The sequence below is a fragment of the Podarcis pityusensis genome (assembly GCF_964106645.2).
Source record: "Podarcis pityusensis genome assembly, chromosome: 8".
NCBI classification, from domain to species: Eukaryota; Metazoa; Chordata; class Lepidosauria; order Squamata; family Lacertidae; genus Podarcis; species Podarcis pityusensis.
In genome coordinates, this window is record NC_138033.1 from 4,133,148 (window position 1) to 4,152,344 (window position 19,197).

General features: G+C 49.1%; 1 protein-coding gene across 2 annotated transcripts in view; it reads left to right on the plus strand.

The window, feature by feature from the left end:
* The window catches only part of EXOC3L2 (exocyst complex component 3 like 2), a 59,836-nt gene extending 42,329 nt beyond the window's left edge, over positions 1-17,507 (plus strand). For both annotated transcript variants that reach the window (XM_081018676.1, XM_081018677.1), the window contains exons 11-12: positions 8,527-8,648; positions 16,207-17,507. In XM_081018676.1, coding sequence (XP_080874802.1) covers positions 8,527-8,648; positions 16,207-16,525 — 441 coding nt within the window. In that variant the 3' untranslated portion in view covers positions 16,526-17,507. The remainder of the gene's footprint in view (positions 1-8,526; positions 8,649-16,206) is intronic.
* Positions 17,508-19,197: the final 1,690 nt, after the last annotated feature.

Genomic DNA, 19,197 nt, shown 5'->3' on the forward strand with positions numbered 1-19,197 from the left:
TTGCGGAGAGGTCCGCGAAGCCTGGACGCGCTGAGCTCAGGGCGCGCAGGCTTCAGCGTGCAGGCAACTCTCCGCAAGCAGCGGGAGCGCTCCCGCTGCTTGCGAAGAGGTCCGCGAAGCCTGGACGCGCTGAGCTCAGCGCGGGCAGGCTTCAGCGTGCAGGCAACTCTCCGCAAGCAGCGGGAGCGCTCCCGCTGCTTGGGGAGAGGTCCGCGAAGCCTGGACGCGCTGAGCTCAGCGCGCGCAGGCTTCAGCGTGCAGGCAACTCTCCGCAAGCAGCGGGAGCGCTCTCGCTGCTTGTGGAGAGGTCCGCGAAGCCTGGACACGCTGAGCTCAGCGCGGGCAGGCTTCAGCCTGCAGGCAACTCTCCGCAAGCAGTGGGAGCGCTCCCGCTGCTTGGGGAGAGGTCCGCGAAGCCTGGACGCGCTGAGCTCAGCGCGGGCAGGCTTCAGCCTGCAGGCAACTCTCCGCAAGCAGCGGGAGCTCTCCCGCTGCTTGCGGAGACGTCCGCGAAGCCTGGAGAGCGAGAGGGGTTGGTGCGCACCGACCCCTCTCGCTCTCCAGGCTTCAGCGAAAGCCTGCATTCGCCCCATAGGACGCACACACATTTCCCCTTCATTTTTGGAGGGGAAAAAGTGCGTCCTATAGGGCGAAAAATACGGTACCTCTGGAAACAATTTCTAATCTCAGCTGGGTTCTGTATATTCCTTCCTTCCACTTCTAGATTTGTAACTGTATTTAATTTTTGTCTTTTTTTCATTTGCCAAGCCAACAATTTCCCACATTTATTAGCCGACTCGAATGTCTTTTGTCTCATTTGTTTAATTTTCCATTCTATCTCCTGATTCATCATTTTCATGTATTGTACTTGATGTAACTTTATTTCTCTCAAAATCTCTTGCGACTTTGGTTTTGCTCTCAATTTCTTTTCACTTTCCTTTATTTTCTCCAAAATTTTATCCTTCTTCTCATTTTGGATTCTCTTCTTTAATGCGTTCTGTTGTATCAAGAACCCTCTCATAACAGCTTTGCTTGCGTCCCAGATTACTCTTTTTTCCACATTGGTGTTCATATTTATCTCAAAATAATCTCTCAAGGTTTTTTGGGCCTTCTTAAACACTTCTTCATCTCTGAATAAGGTGTCATTCATCCTCCATCTGAAGGAACCAGTTGGTATTAGTTTCATCTCCATCTTCACAGCATTATGGTCGGAGCAGGTTTTTGGGCAAATTTCCACTTTTCTTGTCTTTGGTGCCATTCCTCTAGTTACCCATATTTGGTCAATTCTTGTCCATGTCAGTTTGGCTTCAGAGAAGAAGGTTCCCTCTCTAGCCAAGGGATTCTTTGTTCTTCAGATATCAACTAAGTCCAAGTTGTCTGTCATCTCAAAAAAAGTTTTCGGTAGTCTGCCGTCCTTAGTGACTACCTGTCTTTGTGCCTTGTCCATATGTGTAGATACCACTCCATTCATGTCTCCCATCAAAATCACATTATAATCCAAATAGTCCATCAAGGTCTCATGCAACTTTTTAAAAAATTCGGATTTCCCCTCATTTGGTGCATAAACTCCTACTATCAAAAATTTCTCTCCTTGTGTTTGAATTTCAATTGCCACAAATCTTCCTTGGTCATCTTTGAAGATAAATTTCGGTAATAGTCTCTCCTTTGCATAAATCACTACCCCTCTTTTTTTAACCTTGTCTGATGAAATAAACTCCTGACCCAGTCTTTTATTAATCAGTAGTTTCCTGTGTAGCCTTGTTACATGTGTTTCTTGTAGACAAATCAAGTCCAATTGTTCCTTTTTTAATAAATGAAACACAGATTTCCTTTTCTGAGGGGAGTTCAAACCATTACAATTCCAGCTTAATAGTTGCAGAGCCATGATGTAGTTACTTTGCTTCTCCTCCAACTGCACCCAGTGCCTGTTCCTGATCTGTCGGTGGTATCACCTTCTCCAGGCGGTCTTTTAGTTCAGGAGGTAAACTTGGTATGTCTAAAGTTTCACTTACTAGTGCTCTTAACTCTTCTGCAGCTTCCTTCTGCACGTCTTCTCCGTGGTCTCTCCAAAATCTATCTTTGTCGTCCTGTGATCTTATTTTTATCTTCTTCCCTTTGTAACTAAAGGATAGGCCTTGGGGGAATTCCCACCTAAAGATGATTCCGTTGCTTCTCAACAGGGCAACCAGATCTTTATAATTGGATCTTTATGGGGTCCAAAAGATGTTTCGGAATGTCCTTAAATATCTCCACTTTTGACTGATGTATTTCCAAAGTCTTCTGGAAGTGCAGACTCAAGATTTTGTCTCTCTCCTCTTTTGTTCGGAGGGTGATCAGACAGTCTCTCACCCTGTTCTTCTTCCCTCCTCTTCCAAGCCTGAAGGCACTCACTATCTTGAAGTTGTCCTTCTCCAAATCTGGGTTCCAAAAGTCTGCAAATTCCTGCGTAAGAAAATCAGTCAAGTTGTCTTTCTCAAGTTCGGGTACGGCCCTGATCCTTAAATTCGTTTGCTTCTCCTTCAACTCAATCATAGACAATATTGACCTGTGGTCTTCAAGTTGTTTGTGTATCGGTGGTATCTTCTCTTCTACAACAGTTGCTGTAGCAGTTGCTATTTCCTTTGCCTCTTCAGCTGTCTTTCGTGTCGAGGTAGATTCCTGTAGTAATTTCTGAATAGTTTCTGTGTTGGTATTTACCTTCTGTCCCAAATTATTAATACTTATAGTGTTTTGGTCAATTTTGCCCGATGCTTCAGCTACTTGTTTACTTATTCTTTCCAAAGATTCATTGATTTTACCTAGTGCCTGAGCCAAAGCATCTTCAGCTGCCATTCCTTTGGGTTTAGGTTGTGCCGATGAGGCTACTGTTGGTAATCCAGAAGGGCCAGATGTCGATGCTCTGCGCTGCAGCCCACCGTCTGTGCGAAATAGTCTGCCAGACCTTGTTGTTTTTTCCTGTAACAAATCTATCTTCTCCTTTCCATCTGCCATAACCCTCAAGATAAAACCCAAGGTCAGTCTCACGATCAGAATTTGTTTTGAAGTGGAAAATTCCCCTGGCCCAGCTGCTATTGTAACAATTTCAAACTTCCTCTAGGGGGACACAGTAGCAGTCAAAAAGTCTTAGAGTAATTAACCTTTTACCTTTAGCCCCCCAATTCACAAAAAGGGCGACAGTTTCAATCTCAATTGTTTACAGTTACTTTAAAACCAGGAGAAGCCAGCCAGAAATATTGTATCTTACTTGTATCTCAGATGCAGAGTTAACTGTCACAAAGTACTTTCAGCAGCAGCGCATTTCACAATACGGCATTCTAACTGTTCACTGGCAACCCGTTCCCAGGTTTGAGCAGTGGATTTTAGCTTCTTTTTCTCTCTTTTTGCAGGGAAATACAGTTCAGACCTTCCCCCCCTCCTCCCCTGCAATCAAGGGGGGAAATCAACTTAATTTGATGTTAGAATTATAATCCTTTTCCAACGTCTTTCGAGGTTTCCACTTACAAGTTCATTGCTTTACTCCATTTACAAAGAACGGAAGGCAGACTTCCTGTTTATGCCTCTCCGCTTCGGTACCAAATTATTTCTTAGTTCCTTTGTTTCCGAAATTAGCCTACTCACGGATCGTTGTTTTGCAACCAAATTGTCCCAGGAAAAAGGCAGCGCTCTCCGGTAACGGCTGTGCGGCTTCGCTCCACGGAAGAAGCAACTGACTCACAGCACCGCGCCACTTCCCCGCTCCGCTCCGGAACCCATAATCGGGCTCCTTTGCAAGTTGGGGGGCGCGAAAGGTGCCCGCCGAGTCCCACAGTCACAGGCTTCACCCGCCTGTGATTTTTGAAGGGTCCCCGCTTCGCCGTAGCGGTGCAGACCCGATTTCCGCAGAGCCGGTTCCCTCCAAGTCAGAGGGAATCCGCCATTACCGATGGCGCCACCCCGGAAGTCTCGAAACTGTTCTTAACATGAAGCACCACTTTAGCTAAGGGGGCCTCCCGCTGCCACCGTGCCACCATAGCATGATTTCTGTTCTCATCCTGAAGCAAAGTTCTTAACCCGAGGTACTATTTCTGGGTTAGCGGAGTCTGTAACCTGAAGCGTATGTAACCTGAAGCGTATGTAACCCCAGGTACCACTGTACCGTGAAAATCCCTGAGACAAGAAGTAATCGACTAGAAATATTACCTTGTGGAAATAATAATAAAAATCAAAAAACTTAAGGAAAAAAATAGAGAAACCTAAAATAGAACAAAGCCTTAACGGGATGCCGGCTACAAACCTCGTTTCACTGAACTATTCAGTTTCCCCAGAAAGAAATAGAAATCATAAACTTTAAATGACCAAAGTTCAAAATTGTAGGTTTTTCTAATTTTTTCCTTAAGCTTTTTGATTTTTATTATTATTTCCACAAGATAATATTTCTACTCAATTGCTTCTCGTTTCAGGGATTTTCACGCTAATTTCATTTGTTTTGTGAAATTTCTAGCCCAGGGGTAGGCAACTTAAGGCCCAGGGGCCGGATGCGGCCCAATCACATTCTAAATCCAGCCCATGGACGGTCTGGGAATCAGTGTGTTTTTACATGAGTAGAATGTGTCCTTTTATTTAAAATGCATCTCTGGGTTATTTGTGGAGCATAGGAATTCGTTGATTTTTTCCCCTTCAAAATATAGTCCAGCCCCCCACCGCCCCCACGGTCTGAGGGACCGTGAACTGGCCCCCTGCTGAGAAAGTTTGCTGACCCCTGCTCTAGCCATTGCTTTATTGCTTTTTATTTTTAGAAGTAGATCAAACAGATTGATACAATAAAGAGAACAGAATCACAAAAAAGGAGAAGTATGTCTGCTAGATACTTAAATCCAGTCAGCAGAGACCATTAAAAGGTAAAGGGACCCTTGACCATTAGGTCCAGTCGTGGCCGACTCTGGGGTTGCGGCGCTCATCTCGCTTTACTGGCCGAGGGAGCCGGCATACAGCTTCTGGGTCATGTGGCCAGCATGACTAAGCCGCTTCTGGCGAAGCAGAGCAGCGCATGGAAACGCCGTTTACCTTCCCACCGGAGCGGTACCTATTTATCTACTTGCACTTTGACGTGCTTTCAAACTGCTAGGTTGGCAGGAGCAGGGACTGAGCAACGGGAGCTCACCCCGTCGCGGGGTTTCTAACCGCCGACCTTCTGATCGGCAAGTCCTAGGCTCTGTGGTTTAACCCACAGCGCCCGACGGGGCCTTATCTCCCTTGTCTGACCAGTTCAGCAGTGGGATCCTCCATTAGATTTTAACCCTTGCTGGGTCCAGGACCCCAGAGATTAGCAGGGCAACCTGCAGACTGACACCCCATCACCACAAATTCACAGCAGTGTGATAAAACGCCATAATTATATTATTATTTTTTTGGAGGGGGGGGGTTTCTCTGAACTTTTGGCAACACGTAATTTCCGAGTTGTTTTTTCACCTACTGCTAAAACGCCTTGCATTCTTCTACCAAAGCGAAAGTCCTGTTGAATAGTTGGATTTCATCAGGCACCCGCACAGGGGTGCCGAAAACCGAGCTTTCTTCCATGTCCTTTACCTCCAGTCACCCCCAGCACCAAGGCATTGTTTACCAGAGTTGTTTTTCTTGTTGTTCTAGGAGGAGGAGCCGTGGTAGTAATTATATCCCCTTCTCTGAGAATCATTCAAGGCAGCTTGCTGCAAAAATAGAAGCAGTGTTTTGTTTTGTTTTTTTAAAAAAGGTGCAATCAAAAACAAAAGCAGTAAAAATATCATGCCCTCAAAGGGCCGTGGCTCAGTTGGCAGAGTCTATTCCGCATGCAGGAGGTCCCAGATAATAATAATAATAGTAATAGTAGTAATAATAATAATAATAATAATAATAATAATAATTTTATTTATATCCCACCCTCCTTGGGTCAGAGCGGCTAACAACAAGTCAAAATAGCACAGTGTATATAAAATCACACAGTCAATTAATTAAAATACGTTCTAAAATCAATTCAGAATCAAATTAATGGCAACCTTTGGGCTAGAGTTCTATGAGGATTACAGAAGGAGGGGGTCAGACTGTGCCTTGGCCAAAGGCCTGGTGGAACAGCTCTGTCTTGCAGGCCCTGCGGAAAGATGTCAAGTCCCGCAGGGCCCTAGTCTCTTGTGACAGCACGTTCCACCAGATCGGGGCCATGGCCGAAAAAGCCCTGGCTCTGGTTGAGGCCAGCCTAACCTCCCTGTGGCCGTAAGGTCCTCCGTGGGACATACCAGGAGAGGCGGTCCCGTAGGTACGAGGGTCCTAGGCCGTATAGGGCTTTAAAGGTTAAAACCAGCACCTTGAACCTGATCCTGTACTCCACCGGGAGCCAGTGCAGCTGGTATAGCACCGAGTGAATGTGATCCCATGGCGAGGGATCCCATCCCTGAAAGCATCGTCAGGAACCCTGCCTGAAGCCCTGGGGAGCAGCTGCTGTTGTCAGCCCAGACCATCCTGAGCTAGATGGACCCAGTGGTCTGACTCAGTATAAAGCAGAGGTATTAAGCAGATGTTGGGTGGCCATCCGTCATGGATCCTTTAGCTGAGATTCTTGCATTGCAAGGGGTTGGACTAGATGACTCTTGGTGCCCCTTCCAATTCTACAATTCCATGGCAGCAGATTCCTTTGTTCCTGAAACTTAAAACCAGCAGTCCCAAGAGCAACATTCACAAAGTGTCATGGCGGTTGTCAGGAGCAGGTCACCATTAAATCACATGGAGCAAGCCAATTCTTTATTTATCCTGGTCGGCTCAGGAGCACAGCAACTCTTCTCGGAAGGTCTTGCCCCTACAAGGCAGTTGTGGAGGCTAAAGATCCACGTCTTCCCACAGCTCTAAGTCTCCTCCTCCACCGAGTCCTTCCCCAGCAATCTGAGACTATGCCAATGTGCCTGTATCTGTCCTCTCTCTTCATACCCCTTTGGGTCCTGGGAGACCAGAGGGGAGGGGAGCTTGTCGCAGCAGGAGGGGGAGACTTCCTGGCTTCTTCCCCAGTCTGCCGTCACTCTGCCTCTTGGACCATCTCCTCTCCAGCCTCCTCTTCTGCCTCTGAGTCTAGACTGCTCTCTGCCACAGCCTCTTCCCACTCACCAAACCTTGCTACCCTTTCAGCTTCCAGCATCTCCTCCCCCTGGTCTGCTCCTCCTTCTCCCTCTGACCACATCCCACCACCCCTGGCTCTGAGCTTTCTTCCCTAGGGGGTTCCCCCCCCCAATCCTCTGCTCCCGGCCAGTCATGACACAAAGGCAACTTGAAATCAGCCAAATTGCTGAAATCCCTTTAAAATGGTAGAATGATTGGCATTAAAAGCCGGTTGGAAGAAAAGCGTTTTCGGTGGTGCTCTACGAACAGCTCTGAAAGTTCTTCCTGGTGTTTAGCTTGAATCTCCTTTCTTGTAACTGGAAGCCACGGGTTCGAGTCCTGCCCTTGAGAGCACAATGTGGCAGCCATCTTTAAATATCTGAAAGGTTGTCACATGGAGCAAGCTTGGGTTGGAATGGATGACCCCCGGGTCCCTTCCAGCTATGATTCTATGAAAAAGATGGATGGCTGAGGGTGCAAAGATTATTATCTTCTCTTCCTGAAGCTGAGTTACAGGTGCCAACTAATATACCCTCGAAAGGTCAGGAAGGACGTGCTATTGCAGGTGCCAGCACAGAGGAGGCTCATAGGGGGATGTTGGGTCAAACAAAATAAGATCAAATCATTATTATCACAGTCTGTGACATCACAATGTAAAGCGAAACAAAATTTGTTGTTGTTGTTTAGTCGTGTCCGCTTCTTCGTGACCCCCTGGACCAGAGCACACCAGGCACTCCTGTCTTCCACTGCCTCCCGCAGTTTGGTCAAACTCATGCTGGTAGCTTCGAGAACACTGTCCCACCATCTCGTCCTCTGGCGTCCCCTTCTCCTTGTGCCCTCCATCTTTCCCAGCATCAGGGTCTTTTCCAGGGAGTCTTCTCTTCTCCTGAGGTGGCCAAAGTATTGGAGCCTCAGCTTCAGGATCTGTCCTTCCAGTGAGCACTCAGGGCTGATTTCCTTCAGAATGGAGAGGTTTGATCTTCTTGCAGTCCATGGGACTCTCAAGAATCTCCTCCAGCACCAGAATTCAAAAGCATCCATTCTTCGGCGATCAGCCTTCTTTATGGAAACAAAATTAAAGAAGCATAAAACACAATAGGGGATTCTGGGTGTGGTTTGCCAGCTGCTGAGAGCCAGTGATGGCTATGTGGTTAGGACCTGGGAGGGACCTTGGTTCAAATCCTCCACTCGAGCACGAGGCTCACTGGGTGTGACCCATAGCAGGGAGTTCCAAAGGTCAGTTCTGATTTTATTTTGTTTTTCTCCAAAAAAAAGTCATTTCCTGGTGTTTGTTTTGCAGAAGCAGTTCATAAACTCTCCTGTCTCCTTGAGTCGGAAGGGGTTATCTATAATTAACTCACGTCCCTACTTTAAGGCTGCCGCTGTCCTTTGCTTGACCGTCTCCTGTCTCCCTCCCCTTCCACGCAGGAGTCCACCTCATCCTGGCTGGACAAGGTTGTTCCACACCTGGCAGAGATCATTGAGCTGGAAGACATCGCTGCCATCCAACTGCAAGTGGGCTTCCTCGCAAGAGATTTTCCCGACGTGCAGTGAGTTCCCGTACTCATTTTTTGTGGGGGTGGAGAGGCCAAACCTTCTTTAATTGCAGGTGGGGTGTGTGTTGTACCCATCAACATTTGTAGCAGAACATTTCCCTGATCTGAAGGCTAGGAAAAAAACAAAACAGGCAGCATCTCGTGAGAATGTAAGATGGACAGCAGAACTTAACAAGAGGTTGTCTGGGTTTGCCGAGTGCATAGGAAGACATTGACCCAGGACACGCCGGCTGCAAAAAAATAATAATGGTGAATTGCATGCCAGGAATCATTAGGAAATGAATTGAAAATATAAGTTCCGAAATCATAAATGCCATTAATGCAAATCACGGTGTGCCGTTCTAGTTGCCTCCCCCCCGAAAGAGATACTGTAGAGCTGGAAAAAGGTTCACAAAGGGCCACCAAAATGATCGAGGGGATGGAGAAAGGTTGCAGCCTCTGGGACTTAGAAAAGAGGCGACATGATAGAAGCTTATAATCAATCAATCAGTCAATCAATCAATCAATCTTTATTATGAAGGCGCCCTAAAGACGCTAAATCAAAGATTATGGGATAATACACACAGTGATTTGCGATCTCGATCACACACAGTCTGTAGTCTGTTAGCAATAGGAGTACAATATGGGCATGTCTTTAAGTTAACACCTTACATTAAAAACCAGTACCAAATTATCGAAGGTTATTCACCAAAGCCAGACTAAACTTCCTTCTGCAGTGTTGGATGGCAGGTTGAGAGGAGTTCCCTACCAAGACAGACTTTGCTCGTGTGCTCAAGACATCGATTCCATAAAACATATTTTGCTGCACTGTGCAAAATACGAGCAAGCCAGGGCTGAACTTATACTACCCTTGCTGGTACCTTTCCCAGGAAAATCAGAGGCTCACTATGTCAGGTTCCTATTGGAAGACCGGACAAATGCTAGAACATTAGCAGCGGTGAAGTTTTTATCGGTGGTTGCAAGAAGCTTATAAAAATGAGAAAGAGAGAACAGAGAAAAGTTTTTCTCCTCCTCTCACAGTTCTAGAACTCGTAGAACATTCAAGGGAGCTTGGACGCTGGAAGAATCAGGGCAGATAAGAGAAAGTCCTTCTCTGTGTTTAACTGCGGAACTCTCTGCCACAGGAGGCAGGGATGGCCACTAACTTGGATGGCTTGAAAAGAGGGATGGGCAAATTAATGAAGGAGGAGAGGGCTGTCGAAGGCTACTAGCCATGAGGCCTTTGCTAATAATAATAATAATAATAATAATAATAATAATAATAATTTATTTATACCCCGCCCATCTGGCTGAGTTTCCCCAGCCACTCTGGGCGGCTCCCAATCAAGTGTTAAAAACAGTACAGCGTTAAATAGTAAAAACTTCCCTAAACAGGGCTGCCTTCAGATGTCTTTTAAAGATAGGATAGCTGCTTATTTCCTTCACATCTTATTTCCTTCACATTCCTTCACTACCGAGAAGGCCCTCTGTCCGGTTCCCTGTAACCTCACTTCTCGCAATGAGGGAACTGCCAGAAGGCCCTCGGCGCTGGACCTCAGTGTCCGGGAAGAACGATGGGGGTGGAGGTGCTCCATCAGCTTAATCCTCTGTCTTTGTGATGCTACTTCAGAACAGTTCATTTTCTGCATCCTGAGCGGCAGCAGCTTCTGCGGAGCCACAAGGCTGTTTGGCAGGGGCCACCGAGGCCTCACCCAAGTCCTTGCCTGACCTCCTGATCCCACGCGAACGGGCCCTTGGCCAGCGCCAGGCAGCCTCGCTCCTTGCGAAAGAAGCACCTTGCTCAGAGCACAGTTATCCATCAAGGTTGCGATCTCCCATCGGGAGAGGAAAAGGCCCATCAGGTGGGGATGTGCGCAACCTGAGGTCGTGGCTCCCGGCCAGCGAGGAAGCTCCTCAGGCCCCGAAACAGGACGCTCCAGACCTTGACCTCTTCCCTGCGGAGAACCAAAGCCAGCGGCTCAGGGCCACAGCGGGGTCAGCGGCCGCTCAGCGCCTTTTCCAGGGCCGTGGCTGGAGGTTCTGGCGTGGATCGGGCAGCCCGGTTGCATCTTCTGAGGGTGCAAGAAGAGGAGACAAGGGAAGCGTGCTTAGGTGGGACTTCCTAAGAGGAGGAAAAGCAGCTCCCCTGGGGGACCCGGCTGCTCAGGGAGGATGCCTGTCCTCGCGCCAGTTCTGAGAGGGAGCTAGATAAAGTTTCTCAGCACTGCGGAAAAGGGTTGGGCTCTGTGGTCGGTTGACCCTGTGGTTGTGTGGCTCTAATCTACACAGAGGTCCTCTCTCTCTCTCTCTCTCTGCCTCTGGCATCCTCTGCCTCTTTCCTGAACGGGGCTGAACGTTGGGAGGTTCAGGACAGATAAAGTCTTCCTTGACGCAGCACAAACTATGGAACTCCCTGCCACCGGAGGCAGCGGGGATTAGACAAATTCATGGAGGAGAGGGCTATCGATAGCTGCTGTGCTCTGAATCCACGGTCAGAGGGAGCAACACCAGTTGCTGTGGAAGGGAGAGAGCTCTTGTGGTCGGATCCTGCTTGCTGGTCTCCCAGTGAGGCATCTGCTTGGCCTCTGTGTTGAGCCTGTGCTTTGCAAGCAGGCGGGTTCGATCTCTCGACATTTGTATCCTGAGAACAGGATGTTGGACTCGTGTTCTAATGGAGCCTCCAGGTCCAGAGGCAGTCTATCTAGATTCCTGGGTTCTTAGGGGTATTTGGCTATTACACTCTGAGAACAGGATGGGATGTGGGTGGCGCTGTGGGTTAAACCACAGAGCCTAGGGCTTGCCGATCAGAGGGTCGGCGGTTCGAATCCCCACGATGGGGTGAGCTCCCGTTGCTCGGTCCCTGCTCCTGCCAACCTAGCAGTTCAAAAGCACGTCAAAGTGCAAGTAGATAAATAGGTACCACTCCAGCGGGAAGGTAAACACCGTTTCCGTGTGCTGCTCTGCTTCGCCAGAAGCGGCTTAGTCCTGCTGGCCACATGACCCAGCTGTACGCCGGCTCCCTCGGCCAATAAAGCGAGATGAGCGCCGCAACCCCAGAGTCGGCCACGACTGGACCTAACGGTCAGGGGTCCCTTTACCTTTACTGAGAACAGGATGTTGGGCTGGATGAGCCCCTTTTGGCCGGACCCAGCTGGCTCTTCTCATGTCCTTGCCTTCACCCCCACCCACCCCACCCCTCTTTTGACAACACACATTCCCAATATATCTTCCTAACTCCTGCTTGACCCCTGAAGCGGAATGTGAGGCAGGTAGCTCAAGTCCCTTAGGGATGCCAGAGGGTGTCTTCCTCCTTCCTCCAAGGATGGCCAGAGGAGTCACTCCCGGTTTTCCCAGGACGGAGGGGAGGCTGGCAAGCTATAAATACCCGCCGCCTGCTTCCACGCTGCCCTCGCAGCTCCCTCCAGCTACCAGCCGGCTGCGTCACTCAGAGAGGGCGAAGGCGCTGCCTTATCGTGTCTCCTCTGTTTGTTTCCCTTTCCATCTTCCTGCTTATTGCATCCTTAGGAATTGTTTCGGAGGCGACAGATTGCCCGCTAAGTGTGGCTGACGGACGTTTCCTGTTTTATCTGGACCATTTTGGGTTTCTTGTTTCTTGGAAGGGGAAAGAGAGAGAGAGAGAGAGAGAGAGAGAGAGAGAGATTCAGCAGGAGAAAAACAAGCAGCTGGCTTTCAGACGGGAAGTGGGCTCTGTAGCAACTTCCTGGAGTGGATGGCAGGGCAAGAATTGGACTGGCGGTGCTGGGAGCCAGAGGTCTCTGCGACCCTTTTAGGCTAGTGAGGTGTTGTCCTGAATTCTTGGAGGAAGAAAAGGTTTTGAGAATGTTGAGGACTGGAGCAAAAGTCCGCCCGGCGCCATGTCTCTAACTTCAGGCCTTAGGAAGGGAAAGCACAAACCTTGTAATAATAATAAGAAGAAATTTGTTGCGCCCATCTGGCTGGGTTGTCCCAGCCACTCAGCATGCGAATGGATGGATCCAGATTAACAGTCAGCCTCTGGGTCCATAGAGCCCATCTTTCTCATATACAGACACACACATGCACACGGATCTGGAACCACAGGTCATCCCCGCATCTGGAGCCAGAGCAGGATCAGGCCCCTGACTCGGCCCAGCTGGTGTTTGTTGCAGGGGAACCTGTGCAGACTGGGGCTCTTCAGAATCAGGCCCCAGACTTGGTTCAGGTGATGCCTGAGGCGAAGGATCTGGTGCAGACTGAGTCTCCTCTGGTTCCGAGTCCGAGCCCAAGGATCGAGTTCTGCATTTTAAACTTTCTGGCTATTAAACTTTTGGACAGCAGGAGCCTTGAACCCTGAAAGATTCCCCCAAAGTTGCCCTGCTGAGCAATCACCCTAATCCTTCCCTTTGAGCTTGCACCTCAGCCAGTGTGGTGTAGTGGTTAAGAGCGGTAGTCACTTAATCTGGGGAACCGGGTTCGCGTCTCCGCTCCTCCACATGCAGCTGCTGGGTGACCTTGGGCCAGTCACGCTTCTCTGAAGTCTCTCAGCCCCACTCACCTCACAGAGTGTTTGTTGTGGGGGAGGAAGGGAAAGGAGAATGTTAGCCGCTTTGAGACTCCTTAAAGGGAGTGAAAGGCGGGATATCAAATCCAAACTCTTTTTCTTCTTCAACCCGGCTGCAGCTTGCAGGGGAGAAGGGAACAGATCCTGTTGCCACAGGAGTATTGCAGGGAGGTCAGGGAGGAAAGAACAGCACACCCCTCCCCCGGTCACCCAGAATCGCCACCCTCGCCGGACCGTGCTCCCAGAGAATTGCAGAGGAAGGAAGCTCTGCGCTTTGCCAGGCGAGACTTCCTCTGAGAAGACCCTGCTACGATGGGGGGTTGGCAGCAAGGCTGCTGCGCCCGGGTGGCAGCGGTGGGGATGGTCGGCAGGGGACGGATGCAAATTTCTAATTAGCAGAGGCCTTTCCGAAGAAGCTGGGCGACTTCCCCTGCACACCGCAGGGTTCTCCGGTGCTGGGAAAGAGGACCTCAGAGGGCCCATTAATGCGGCGGCCAGCCTTGCGCCAGGCCTCTCACCCCCGCCTGCCGCGCTTCTGGGCAGCCGGCAGAACGGGGCTCGGCTGATTACACGGGCCCAGCGCCAGCTTCCTGAAGTTAACGAGACATCCGAAGCAGCAGCAGCAGGGCTTTAAATAAACCGTCTCGCAAAGGCGCGTTTTTGTGGAGCCAGGGGGCAGCTCCTGCGGACCCTTGCCTCGCTTGGTCGTGGGGGCAGCGGCGGGAGAAGGGGCGAGAGGGGGAGGACAGAGCTGTTTGGGTCTGGGGTAGGGCTGGACCAGGGGTCAGCAACCTTTATTCAAAGTGTTGGTGCTGATCTTTAAAGCCCTAAACGGCTTCGGTCCTGTATACCTGAAGGAGCATCTCCAACCCCATCGTTCAGCCTGGACTCTGAGGTCCAGTGCCGAGTGCCTTCTGGCAGTAGTGAGGTTACAGGGAACCAGACAGAGGGCCTTCTTAGTAGTGGCGCCCACCCTGTGGAACACGCTCCCTTCAGATGTGAAGGAAATAAGCAACTATCCTATCTTTAAAAGACATCTGAAGGCAGCCCTGTTCAGGGAAGTTTTTAATATTTAACGCTGTACTGTTTTTAACATTTGATTGGGAGCCGCCCAGAGTGGCTGGGGAAACTCAGCCAGATGGGTGGGGTATAAATAAATTATTATTATTATTATTATTATTATTATTATTATTATTAATCAGCTGTGGGCCAGTCCACCATTCTTCAGACCATGTGGGGGGCTGGACTATATATTTTTTTGGGGGGGGGGAATATGAACAAATTCCTATGCCCCACAAATGACCCAGAGATGCATTTTAAATAAAATGACATGTTCTACTCATGTAAAAACACCAGGCAGGCCCCACAAATAACCCAGAGATGCATTTTAAATAAAAACACACATTCGACTCATGTAAAAACACACTGATTCCCGGACCATCTACGGACCAGATTGAGAAGGCGATTGGGCCGGATCCGACCCCCAGGCCTTAGGTTGCCTACCCCTGGGCTGGACCAAAGTTATTTATTTTTTTTGAATGTTGGTTTTTGTGTTTTGTGTATTGTTATTTTTCGATATTTTTCGTGCTGTTGTTGTGTGGAAAATACTAATAAAATTTATAATAAATAATAATAATAAAGGAGATTTGCCTCAACGCTGTAAGCTTCTGGGGCAGGCGTGTCTAAGCAAGAGCATTTTTAGCAGGTGCCAGAAGTACAGGGAAGGCACTTGCATGAGATCAAGAGGCAGGGAGTTCCAAAGTGTAGGTGCTACCACACTAAGAGAAATGCAAAGCATTATCCCATCAGATTGGGTTGCCCCAGCCACTACGGGTGGCTTCCAACAAATATATAAAGATACAATAAAGAATCAGACATTGAAAACTTCTCTTCCTCCAAGATCAAAGTGTTCTGGGGCTTAATTTACGAGGAGTTGAAAAAAATGTTTGGAGTAACTTTTTAAAAAAGACCAGAGGCATTTCTGTTAAGCATTGTTGGCAGGGACATCCCAAAGGCCTTTCGGGAGGTATTCTTCTATGCAACGGCCGCAGCTCGGACTTTGGTGGCAAAAGGGTGGAAGGAACAAGAAGCCCCGACAATAACGGACTGGCATTACAGGCTACAAGAATTTGCTGAAATGGCGCAGTTAACCAGTACCCTGAGAGGCAACTCAAAACAAAAATTTATGGAAAAGTGGGATAGATATAAAACATATGTTCAAAAATACAGTAAAGGTTCGCTATCTATGCTAGTGTTTGATTGGCGTTGGAGTGAGACTGAGTTGAGAAATAAGACTGACAGCACATATTGATATAGGAATGTATTAGATAATATGTAAAGAAATATACAATAATAAGAGTACATTTATTTCTAAAAATGGAATATACAATGGGAAAGACTGGAAGTCTAGTGTGTTGGTATGTATATGATTTGGGGGGGATTTGTTTTTGTTTCTTCTCTTTGTTCTTTTTTTGTTTCATTTTCTTTCTAGGTATATAAAATTTGTATATAATTTTTGCATACATGTTGGAAATCATAGTAAGTCCTGTAATGTAAGGGACGCGGGTGGCGCTGTGGGTTAAACCACAGAGCCTAGGACTTGCCGATCAGAAGGTCAGCAGTTCGAATCCCTGCGACGGGGTGAGCTTCTGTTGCTCGGTCCCTGCTCCTGCCGACCTAGCAGTTCGAAAGCACGTCAGAGTGCAAGTAGATAAATAGGTACCGCTCCGGTGGGAAGGTAAACGGCGTTTCCGTGCGCTACTCTGGTTCGCCAGAAGCGGCTTAGTCCTGCTGGCCACATGACCCGGAAGCTGCACGCCGGCTCCTTCGGCCAGTAAAGCGAGATGAGCACTGCAACCCCAGAGTCGGCCACGACTGGACCTAATGGTCAGGGGTCCCTTTACCTTTTAAGTCCTGTAATGTAATATGACAACGTTTACCAATGTGATATAAGAATGTTAACAAATAAATAACATGCAAATTCAAAAAAAAAAAAGAAAGAAGAAGAAAAAACTCCTTTTCCTCCTTCTGCAGGAAGCAGCACGTGTCTGCCATCTTGGACATCCGCGGTCTGCAGAACCAGTCCCACCGGCAGGACGTCCTGGCCGCCATAGAGAGCCTGCAGCTGACCGAAGACGGGGAGGTTCCCTGCCTGGACCGGGCCTTCTTCAACGAGATCCCCACCAGCAAGGTCTTCTGCGTCCGCCTCCAGCTGCGCTGCGTCTCGGTCCTGGGGGTGACCGGACTCTCCCGGCTCCGCCAGATGCCTTGGCGGCGGCAGCAGCAACAGCGGCAGCGGCGGCAGCAGCACAGGCGGCGGTCCAAAGAGAGCGGGGCCGAGTCGCAGGTGTGAGGACAGGCGCCCCGCCAAATGGTGGACTCCCTCTCTCAGCCGCCAGGTTACGGGGCAGGGGCTAGGAGCCTCCCACGGGGGGGTGCCTTTTCTGCCCCCCCCCAGAGCCGCCCACTGCAGGGCTCACACTCCCTGCAAGAGCCAGCTGAATCTGTTGTCTGCATTTTATTCCGTAGCCCAGATTTCGCAGGCATCCTGGCTGCGTTTCAAAGCACCTGGGTAGTTGAAGGAAAGGACTCCTCTCCTATTAACTGGGCTGCAGGTTTAAAACTTTAAAACTAAGGTTGCAAATGGGGACACGGAGGAAGAATTTTATCTGTTAAAGAAGAATCCAGTTCTGCCTGGAACAGGGAAAATCGAGCCACCGGTGTATCTTGAGAGATGGGCAAAATCATTTATTTAAGTTGGGTTGGGAACCTTTTCCAGGCAGAGGGCCACATTTCTTCTGAATTAACCGCCCAAGGGCCACAGGTGGGCGGTGCCAGAGGTCAAAGTGGGCGGGGCAATGGATGTAAATTTTTACCAATGTATAGTGGGCTCGTTTCTGCGCATGCTCCCTCAAGAGGCAAACCAGAAACATCATCAGAGTTCCAGGCCAGGTGGAAACTTTCCAGCCGGCCCAGGGAGGAGTGTGGCCTGGAGAATGTTCTGGGGGCCACGTGGAGAGGACTCCGGGGGCCACATTCAGATCCTGACACACACCTACAACGTGAACTGTTCACACGTCGAGGCTCCACTGCATAATTCAGTTCTTATATGCCAAGAGATGTATTGGGGGTTACCTGACCCTCTGCTCAAAGTAGGGGGCACACCTCACCTCCCCCCACTTCTGCGACTCAGTTTCTCCCTTGAACCAGGGGGCGGGTGGTTGGCACAGGACAAAGCGAGGGATGGAGTAAGCGAGGCCTTAAGGGAGTAAGTATACCTGCTCTGGATGTATGTATGTATGTATAAATAAATAAATAAATGCATATTAATTTAATACCACCCTTCCTTTTGCATATTTTGGGGTGCGTGTATAGCTCTAAACAGCTGCCAGCATCTTCAAATGAGGCCTTTCTCTGCTCTTGGGAATGTGGCTGGGTCAGGAGGGGAAGGGCTGGTATCACCAAGGAATTCCTGGTCCGTGTCAGTCGTAGACTCATAGAGCTAGGGAGTTGGAAGGGACCTCCAAAGGTCATCTATTCCAACCCCCTGCAATGCAGGAATCTCAGCTAAAGAAGCCCTGACCGATGGCCATCCAATCTCTGCTTTAAAACGTCCTTCTGAGAGAGGCCGTTCCAATGGCAAGCAGCTATTATCCTCAGAAAATTATTCTTAATAAATTAGTTGGAATCTCCTTCCTCGTCATCTGAATCCAGCGGTTCAGGTGCTACCCTCTGGAACAGCTTGCCTACAAGGAAGGTTCCACTTGCGCTGTGGCTAGAAAGCACCGTTCCCCAGAGGTTTTCCATTTATAATGGGTCCAAACGATTTCCCCCTTGCCCTGTTCCTTTTCAAGGGCAAACACACTCTTTAGTGACAGATCGGAACAAATGGAGGGGACGACCTGTATTGCTGTTTGCTCCGACTGAGCACTAAAGAGTGATTTCCCCCAGGGAAAATGGCGAGAAGCTCAAAGAGAGAAAGACTAACTGCCTTCCAAGTCCCAAAGGTCTTTCAACTGTAATCTGAGGGCTCCCTTGGACAAAAAAAAACAAGGACACCAGCCATGAAGACCAGAGCAAAACAGCAGCCAGTAGGCTCGGTCTTTACTGAAGGCTGTCCCAACAGGACTCCCACCTGCCACAAGGTGGAACAAGATGGACGGCCCGAACAAAAGAGCCCCCAAACTTTTATTAGCTGCTAATCCCCATGTTACACCCCCCCCCAAACTACATCACTCATACATCATGAAAGGGGAGGTCTGGTGGCAGTAATCTGAGCATCCTAGACCCTGCCCCATGGTTCCCCTTGCCCTCCACCAAACACCCATCAAGTGTAGCAAAAGAGATATTTACATTTCCCTGTTTCCCAGCCAAGTTCATCTCACCCTTTGGTCTTCATCTGGGTTTGTTATTTCCGGAATGGCTACCTGTCTGGCACGCAGGTATCAGGATGCCAGGAATTATCACTCAGGCAGAGGGGCTGCTGAGTAGCCGAGCTCATGTCTATATGAATTTCTGAAGTTTTCCCAGTGAGCCAGTACATAGATACATTTATCAGCGAATTCTTACATTTGCTATCGTTCAGCAAAGGCCCTTTGGAAAGGTAGGAAGAAACTGATTGTGGGGACAAATCACAAAAGTCACAAAAGCGATTGTGGTGGTTTTGGTAATGGGCTGCATGTGCATGATATCTGCTGGAGGGGCAACCCCCCCCCAACCTAGACATAAACTCCTGCAACATCTACCTAGTCGCCTGCTGGCAAGATCCGCTCACCCTAGGTGACTAGGCCAAGCGCTCTTGAAAGCCTGCCTTCAGGAGCTAATAGCTCAGGGCTTGAAAGAACAATCGCATGATGTTCTTGCTAATGTGTCTTGATTGCTTTTTAGAGGAGAGGGAAAGCTCCCCTTCCTCTCCGCCTGCCATTAGTCCTTCTCCGGTGAGACTCAGAAAAGCTTCCAGGAAGACCCTTGCCCGCCCCAGCCTCCCCCCACTTAAGGGCTGAGGACGGGGACTCCCCTCCCCAC